Source organism: Phoenix dactylifera, chromosome 4 (assembly GCF_009389715.1).
Source record: "Phoenix dactylifera cultivar Barhee BC4 chromosome 4, palm_55x_up_171113_PBpolish2nd_filt_p, whole genome shotgun sequence".
Taxonomy (NCBI): Eukaryota; Viridiplantae; Streptophyta; class Magnoliopsida; order Arecales; family Arecaceae; genus Phoenix; species Phoenix dactylifera.
Genome location: NC_052395.1, coordinates 12,468,401 through 12,477,309, shown reverse-complemented (window position 1 = coordinate 12,477,309; position 8,909 = coordinate 12,468,401). Strand labels below are relative to the sequence as shown.

The following is an 8,909-nucleotide window of genomic DNA, read 5'->3' as shown; positions in this document are numbered from 1 at the left end:
CCACCTCTGCCCTTTGTGCCGTTATGAGATGCCTACTTCGAGCCGAGAGTGAAACTGGAAGGAGATAGCTTAGATTTTGAATTTATTTTTTATTTGTTTATTTGCTGTTCCAATTTTACTTGCATTAGTTCTCTCTCAAAAAAATTACTTGCATTAGATGATTGTACACTACCAGAAAACACGTGTATAGTGACGGGAAATTAGTGACGGACCGTTATCAGTTACTATTTGTGACGGCTTAGTGACCGACAGAAATTTGGTCACCGTGGTGTAAACTTAGTGACCGTTTAGTGACAGACCGGTCACAGAATGCGCGGGTGGGATGGGCGCCAAACCTTAGTGACCATCATAGTGACGGGGTATCTGTCAGCAATATGATAACCAAAATTGCAACCAGACAGTGACAAATGTAGCCGTCACAAATATAGTAACCCTAGTATTTATAAATTTTTAAAAGATTATTTTTGGCAGTAACAGATTATTGACAAAAATTTCTGTCACCAAATTTAATTTTTAATTCCAAAAATATTAAAAATATTATTTTTGAGTAAACCTAAATTAAAAGAAAAGATAAAAGGAGGAATATCCAAAATGAAACTAAGTGTGCCCGCCGTTCCGCCCAAATTTCTTCGATAATCCAAATTCCAATCGCTCTCTATAAAACTCAAATTTCTTCTTCTCATTTTAAAATCTCATGGTGTCGGCCATGACCCATTTGCACCCCTATTGCAAGTTTCCTGCTTTATAGAATTTTTTTACCATGCTTTATAGTTCAAAAATATTTTTGCCTTGCAAGTCCCGTCCAATCAGCCTTATAAATAAAAAATAATTTGATATGAAATTTGGCTTGCAAACCGATTTAGCCCAAATCAGCCTTAGATATACAATTTGGCTTGCAAACCAACTTAACAAAAACCCTAACCTTTTCCTTCCCTTCCCTTCCCCTCCCTCGCTGAGAGCAGCCGCCGAACCCCCCCCCCCCCCCCCCCGCCCCCACTCCCTCGCCCCCCCGGTTCGGGACCCCAGCCTGGCGCATTACCGCCCCTGTAAACCTTCATCGGCGGGGAGAAATCACCACCATCTGCTGCAAAGCCGGTCGTCTCGACGCCCTTCGCATCCCCTCGTTCCGAACCCGCAGCCCGCTCAGACTCCCGCGGTAAGAACCTAACCCCCCCCTCCTCCCTCCTCTTCTATGGCCATCTGGCGATTAGGTTTAGGGTTTTCTCTGATCCAGTTATCCAAGTTCTTCAGGCCGCCGTTGCCCTCTTCTTCTCATTCTTCGATCCGATCCAAACCAACCGGGCGTTTGATCCCTTGATTTCTCGAGTTCTTCCCCACTCCCTCGCCCCCCCGGTTCGGGACCCCAACCTGGCGCATTACCGCCCCTGTAAACCTTCATCGGCGGGGAGAAATCACCACCATCCGCTGCAAAGCCGGTCGTCTCGACGCCCTTCGCATCCCCTCGTTCCGAACCCGCAGCCCGCTCAGACTCCCGCGGTAAGAACCTAACCCCCCCCCCCCCCCTCTCCTCCCTCCTCTTCTATGGCCATCTGGCGATTAGGTTTAGGGTTTTCTCTGATTTATCCAAGTTCTTCAGGCCGCCGTTGCCCTCTTCTTCTCATTCTTCGATCCCACTGCCATTTGTATGTTGATTAAACATATGTTTCCCGAGAGGAGGGATTTTTCATCCCTTCTCTTTTTTGGTTTTGGTATGTATGTATGTAGGTGTTCTTCTGGTTAGTAAATGCATCTATTTGTTACTCTGCTGATAGAATTAGAATTTTCAAAATTTTAATTGCTACTTTGATTTATGTTCTCCTTGTTGTCCATTTGCAGTCCAACTTGCTTGAGTGGAGAGACTTGTCTAAAATAAGCTCTGTTTAAAAAAATCTTAAACCCATATGCCAGCTCTGTTGTAATTTCATATGAAAATAAGCTCATGTATTTTAGATCTTTGATGGTTTCTTTTGCCAGCTCTGTTGTAAATTTAAAATAAGCTCTGTTGAAAAATAAGCTGTTGAAATTTTGAGGGTTGATGGGTTGGGATTATGTAAAGTTCATGGATTTTAATTTTTTCGTCATGTTATTCATTTTTACAATCATTGTTCATCTGCAAGGAATAATGGAAAGTGGTGGAAAGTGGTGTTGCTTCATGGTTGTGAGTTATTTCCAGTGTGCAATCAAGAAGCTGGTCAAAAAGCTTGCTAAGAAGTACCATGCTTTCCTAGCATCAGAGGCGATCATGTATATTCACATTTGTTCTATGTGAAGCAGATAGTATTCCATATGTAAATTTGGATGATTTGACTTGTATTCCTTGTCTTTGTAAAGATTAAATGCTTTTTGAATATTGCTGGTATTAGATGAATGAACAGATAACTTGTAAAGGTTAATTCCTTATGTTCAGCTTTTTGTAAAGATTGAATGCCTTCTTAATGTCAATGATGCTGGGACAAGATTGAATGACTTATTTTTGTCATGCTTATGATAACTTCTCATCTTCATAAATATCATACCAGTTTTTGTTTCTTTTACATTTTTTACGATCTTGCCTTTCGTGTTTTTAATGGTTCGGTTTTTCTTATGTTGTTTTCTTTTTTTATCATCTCTCTAATATTTTCTAGGCTTTCTTATGTTGTTTTATTTTTTTGATTTTTAGAGGAACTATGTCAGTTGATCGTAATTGGATGTACCACCGACTTAGTGAAAATGGTTATATAAGAGCTGAGTTCTGTGATGGAGTTAAAGGGTTCCTTGAGTTTGCATTTACTCAGTTAGAGTATTGTAGTGGTGATAAGATTAGATGCCCTTGTATAAGATGTGACAACCAGAAATTTCTTAACCGTGATACGGTCAATGTTCATCTGTTGAGAAAGGGGTTTACACCGGGATATTCAACATGGTTTGCACATGGGGAGTTACTTGGTGCAGTTGCTCCTGTAAGTACAAGTGCAGTAGAAGCATCCACATCAATGGATGTTGGTTGTGAACATGGTCAGCAATATAGAACCATGGTGATGGAAGCTATGGGTCCAGAAGAGGAACTTCATTTGAGAAGTGCATTTGAAGTTAATCATGAGGAAGAACCAAACAAGGATGCTGCAGATTTTTATTCTTTGTTGAAAGATGCAGAAGTACCTTTGTGGGAAGGGTGTAAAAAACACTCTAAGTTATCTGCTATTAGTCAATTATTAAATTGCAAGTCTGAATTTAATATGAGTATATCTTGCTATGATCGAATCATGAAAATAGTGAAGAATATGTTGCCGGAAAGTGAGAAGCTGCCCTCTGATTTCTATCAATCAAAGAAGATGCTTCGGAAGTTGGGGTTGGAGTATACAAGTATTGATGTTTGTGAGAATAATTGTATGCTATTCTATAAGGAAACAGAGAATTTGATTGAGTGTACTATTTGTGGTCATCCTCGTTATAAACTCAGAAGAAATGATGGTGGTGGTAGAAGAAAAGATGTTCCTTATAGAAGGTTGCGATATCTTCCAATAACACCAAGACTTCAGAGGCTTTTTATGTCAAGCAGAACGGCTGAACTCATGTCATGGCATGTGAAGGGAGGTGATTCAGATGAGATGGTGCATCCTGCTTGTGGGGAGGCTTGGAAGCACTTTGACCGCATTCATCCATCCTTTTCTACCGAGCCTCGTAATGTTAGACTTGGGTTATGTACGGATGGATTTAACCCCTTTAGCCAATCAGCTCGTCCTTATTCTTGTTGGCCAGTTTTCGTAACAGTTTACAATCTTCCACCATCAATATGTATGAAACGACCCTACATTTTTCTAAGTTTAGTCATTTCTGGACCTAAGAGCCCTGGCAAAAGTATTGATGTCTTGCTTAGGCCTTTGATTGATGAACTTAAAATATTATGGGAAGTAGGGGTCACCACTTATGACATCTTTAGAAAAGAGAATTTTCAAATGAAGGCAGTTTTATTATGGACTATCAATGATTTTCCTGCATATGGCATGCTTTCAGGATGGAGTACGCATGGAAAGTTGGCCTGCCCGTATTGTATGGAGAACTCAAAAACATTTACACTACAACATGGTGGGAAGACTTCTTTTTTTGACTGCCATCGTCAATTCTTGCCCATGGACCATGCATACAGATACCAAGTTGATAGTTTCTTCAATGGTAGAATAGAGACAGACCCCCCACCTCGTCGACTGTCTGGTGAGGAGTTGAAAAATAGGATCTCTGCTTTGCCTAATATAACTTTTGGTTTGAAAGCTCCTAAGCACACCATTCCTGGATTCGGTAAAGATCATAATTGGGTGAAAAGGAGCATATTTTGGGAGTTGCCCTATTGGCATACACTACTTATTCGACATAATTTAGATGTCATGCATATTGTTCGGAATGTGTTTCTCAATATATTTTACACTTGTATGGATGTAAAAGGGAAGACTAAAGATAATGTGAAAGCAAGGCAAGATTTGGAGTTGTATTGCAAGCGTCCTAAGTTGAGGATTCAATTTGTTAATGGAAAGCTAGTTAAGCCTCCAGCTTCCTATGTATTGTCCAAAGACCAAGCAATGGAGGTCTGCGAGTGGGTGAAAGGGTTAAGACTGCCTGATGGATATGCTTCAAACATATCGAAGTGTGTTAACCTGGATGATTATAAGTTTTACGGGTTAAAAAGTCACGATTGTCATGTTTTCATGCTGAGATTGCTTCCAATTGCATTCCGTGAAGTATTGCCAGCACCAGTGTGGGATGCATTGACAGAATTAAGCTGTTACTTTAGAGATTTATGCAGCACAACTTTGCGTGTCCAAGATATGGAGGTTCTTGAGAAAAATATTGTGGTAACTCTCTGCAAACTTGAGAAGATATTCCCTCCTGCATTTTTTGACTCAATGGAGCACTTACCTGTTCATCTAGCTTATGAAGCTAAGGTTGGGGGGCCCGTGCAGTACAGATGGATGTACCCCTTTGAAAGGTAACAATTTCTGTAAATCCATTAATATAGTTTCTTTGTATCCATTAAATTTGAGAAATTAACATATTAATCTTATTTATAGGCTTATGCATGATATAAAGCAGAAGGTAAAGAATCGAGCATCGATTGAAGGTTCTATTGTCGAGGCTTACATCATAGAAGAAATATCAACTTTCTGTTCGCATTATTTTGAGCCTTCTATACAAACGAGGTTAAATCAAGTTCCCCGTAATGAAGATGAAGGGGAGTTTGATCTCGTGGATCGTCTATCCATTTTTACTCATCAAGGTCGACCTTTTGGAAAACCTTCTGCAAGGCATTTGACTACTCAGGAGTTTAATGCTGCTGAGTTATATGTTCTTCTTAATTGTGTGGAGGTTCAACCTTTTGGAAAGTAAGTTACACAAGTACTTAATTATAATCATGCTTAAAAATGCATATGGAGTACAATATATGTGATTATAGCTTTTGTCTTGTAGGTATTTTGATGATTATATCCGGCAATCTTGTCCAAATATAAGCCAAATTGATTTGGAAAGACGACGCGAAATGGAGTTTCCGGCTTGGTTTAGATCATATGTGAGCTGTAAATTCATAAATATAATAATAAATTAGACTTTCACTTGATTTATTCTTACGATATTATTTTTATCATGCTAGGTTAATGACAGTAAAAATCATGTTGATGGGCGCTTAAAGGACCTATCATATGGCCCTGGGAATAAAGTTAAATGTTATAAAGGCTACTTTGTGAATGGGTACAGATTTCACACCAAAGAATATGGAAAGGATAAAAGAACCTTCAACAGTGGTGTGTTCATTAAGGGAAGCAGTTACAATGACTTTGAGAGTGACTATTATGGGATGTTGGTTGACATTATCGAGTTAGACTATTTTGGGATTGGTAATAAAGTAGTGTTATTCAAATGTGACTGGTATGACAGAGATAAGGGTATGAAAGTGCATCCTCAACATGGCCTCGTTGAGATCAATTACAAACTAAGACTTCCAACCAATGATCCGTTTGTATTAGCTCAACAAGCACATCAGGTGTTCTATACTGGTTACCCAGGTAAGAAGAAGAATCGAAGATTGTGGTGGGCAGTAATTAAGACAAAAGCTAGAGGTAGGTTCCTTCCTAGTGGGACAGAAAAAATTTTTTCTGATTTTTATCAAGAAGAAAACTACAGGATTCCTACCCCAATCTCGATGACAGATGAGCTTGATGACCCAGACATTTTGGTTGGTGTTAATAGAGATGCAGAAGATATTGATGCAGCAGAAATTGAGTTGACAACTAACCAAATGGAAGAGGATCTTGAGGATGAAGAAGAAGATTTTGAAGATGAACAAACTGAGGAAGAGGAGCATGAGGCTGAGGAAGATTAAAATACAACATGCATATTTATGAATGCTAATATAACTAATTTTAGACTTATAAATTATAGTTGTGCAGACATGAGAAAGAGCAAAGAGAAAGCAACAGGTCCACTGATTGTTCTTTACTTTGATTGAATTTGTTGACATTTACATTGTGAAATAACTATAACTTTTTATTGTTGTGCAGTTATGGCCAAGAAAAAAGGGAAAGCAATAGGTAATGGAAAAGCAGCTTTAATACTGGCTGCTACTCAAGTTCCTCCTCAACCTCCTAGGTTGCCTGAGCGTGTCGAGGAATGTCATGATGATGATGATTACATTCCTGATGGGGACATGATTGAAGAGTTGGATGCAAATGAAGAAATAAATGATGAAGAAATGAATGGTGCAGTGCAAAATCATGAGGATACAATGAATGAGGATCAGATGAATGATGAACTTGGAATTGATTCAAGACAGAGCAATGGCCCAGAACCAACCCTTAAAGCCCCTGTTGATGCAAATGGAAAAGTGATTGTTAGGTGCAAAAGAGGAATGTATGAAAATATCACTTTCTTATATCACTAATTTGAATTTATGTGTTTGTTGCATTTAAAGTATTTAATTTATTTTCTAATGAATATTTTTTAAATTGCAGGTTTCTTGATTATGAGGTCAGTCACAAAGCTGTTGCTATCATGCGCCAATTTTTTAATGGTCCGTGGTTGTCATGGAGGGAGGTCCCTACACATGCTAAAGTTGGAATGTGGAACAAATTTGAGGTGATGTAATTAATTTATATTTCTTATCATTAACTTTTGCCCTTAACAAATAGTAAGTCTGATTACTTGCGATCTATATATTGTTAGGAGATACACACAATTCTTCCAGGACAATTGCATCATGTGCATGAAGTTTGGAACAAGCATTGTCAGCGACGATTGACAACCTCATTAGGGAAGGTCAGAAGCCAAAAGCTTCTGGAAGCAAAAGGAGATTTAAACAAAGCCCGTGATAAACCCCCTAATTGGATCTCTAGAGAAAATTGGAATAAGCTAATTGATATTTGGATCTCTCCAAAATGGAAGAAGAAATCAGAAGCCAACAAAAATAATAGAAACACCATGAAGAACGGTAGCATCTCTAAACACTGTGGAGGATCAATCACATTTGTGAATCATGACGAACGATTGGTACATATCTTTATTCAATTAGATTTCTATAATAATTTTTATATTATTGTTCAGTCATCTTAAATTAGCCCATTATATGTTAATGAATTTTTTCTTTTCTCTTTTGTAGAAATTAAAGTTAGGCAGGGAGCCAACAATAGTTGAATCTTTTAATCGGACGCATAAGACAAAGCAAGGCATGGGAGGATATGTAGATAAGAGAAGTGAAGCTGTCATGGTAAGTATAATTTTTTTATGATTCATAAATATTATTGAGCTTGCTCATGTTTATCTCTTGTTTGATCCACCATAATGTTTTTCTCTTCTTTTAAATCAACTGGCAGGCAAAGTATTCAGCTGAATACTCCAAAAAATATGGTGATGCCTCCACCTCAGATGCTCCTCCACGTGATTATGACTTGTGGTTTGAGGCAACTGGTGTCCCAACTCATGGCCATGTCTATGGCTTTAGTCCCCTAGAGGATCTCACTGGAATTATTGGGCAATCATCATCTGCTTCCACCTCTACAAGTCAAGCTCCAGAGCTGTACACTCATGAAGACCTTCTACGTATTCTTGAGCAGGAAAAGAAAAAATGGCAAGAGGAGGTTCTTCAAAAGATGAGAGAAGAGATTGGCTTTGGACCAAGGCATGCAGATCGGGGGAGTAATGGTGATTCTGGTTCTGCTGATCATGCTTCATTATAATTGTTTTTGCCTTAGATGATAGGTCTTTGCATTCCTAGGAGGAATGAAATCTCTGTTGATCTTTATGACATATTTTTAGACTTTGATTTTGATGGATTCAGGACATGTTGATGCCAATTTTGAATGACATTTAAAATGACTTTTGCGTAATGTTGAATGCCTTTGCTATTAATGATATTATTGTTATTATTATTATGTGCCAATCAATGTACCAAATGTACCAGGTTATTAGATTGTGATCGGTGACCAAATTTTGGTTACTAAATTGTTTACCAACTATTGTGACGAGCAGTCATAAACTTAGTGACAGGATTTTGGTCAATAAAAATTGATTTTGCTCAGCGCGTTTGTAACCAATTAGTGACCGTAAACTTATCACTAGGTCAGTGACGGGATTAATGACAAATGTAGTGACAAAATGTGTGACCATGTCTGTGACGACTAAATCTGTCACTAAAGGTCGTGACAGATTAGTGACCAAACTTGTGACCGCATTCTGTGACAAAATCAGTGACCAAGTTACCTTCGTCACTAACTCCGCAACTGGATAGTGACGGGAAATACATAATTTCTTAAATATTTAATTCTTGAATTTGTAACGGCTTAGTGACGGCGGTTCTGTCACGGAGGTTAGTGACGGGAATCGCCGCCGTCACGGAGAATTTAGCGACGCGTGTTTTTGCAACGAAGTCAGTGACGGGAGCTCCGGTC

General features: G+C 38.7%; 2 protein-coding genes across 2 annotated transcripts; both read left to right on the top strand.

Moving 5' to 3' along the window:
• Nucleotides 1-485: 485 nt before the first annotated feature.
• Nucleotides 486-5,714, top strand: LOC120110480. Its single transcript, XM_039125568.1, has 3 exons — nucleotides 486-496; nucleotides 2,118-4,960; nucleotides 5,043-5,714. The coding sequence occupies exons 2-3, from the start codon at nucleotides 2,667-2,669 to the stop codon at nucleotides 5,356-5,358; spliced, it is 2,610 nt and encodes an 869-aa protein (XP_038981496.1). The 5' UTR covers nucleotides 486-496; nucleotides 2,118-2,666; the 3' UTR covers nucleotides 5,359-5,714.
• A 414-nt stretch (nucleotides 5,715-6,128) lies between these two features.
• On the top strand, nucleotides 6,129-7,663 carry LOC120110481. Its single transcript, XM_039125569.1, has 3 exons — nucleotides 6,129-6,876; nucleotides 6,978-7,101; nucleotides 7,189-7,663. The coding sequence occupies exons 1-3, from the start codon at nucleotides 6,530-6,532 to the stop codon at nucleotides 7,573-7,575; spliced, it is 858 nt and encodes a 285-aa protein (XP_038981497.1). The 5' UTR covers nucleotides 6,129-6,529; the 3' UTR covers nucleotides 7,576-7,663.
• Nucleotides 7,664-8,909: the final 1,246 nt, after the last annotated feature.

Bases quoted from the DNA above. Each gene is read 5' to 3' on its own strand.
- LOC120110480 (XM_039125568.1), top strand. From the start codon at position 2,667: ATGTCAGTTGATCGTAATTGGATGTACCACCGACTTAGTGAAAATGGT. The intron at 4,961-5,042 runs GTAACAATTTCT...TCTTATTTATAG, and splicing joins TGGATGTACCCCTTTGAAAG to GCTTATGCATGATATAAAGC.
- LOC120110481 (XM_039125569.1), top strand. From the start codon at position 6,530: ATGGCCAAGAAAAAAGGGAAAGCAATAGGTAATGGAAAAGCAGCTTTA. The intron at 6,877-6,977 runs GTATGAAAATAT...TTTAAATTGCAG, and splicing joins GTTAGGTGCAAAAGAGGAAT to GTTTCTTGATTATGAGGTCA. The intron at 7,102-7,188 runs GTGATGTAATTA...ATATATTGTTAG, and splicing joins GAATGTGGAACAAATTTGAG to GAGATACACACAATTCTTCC.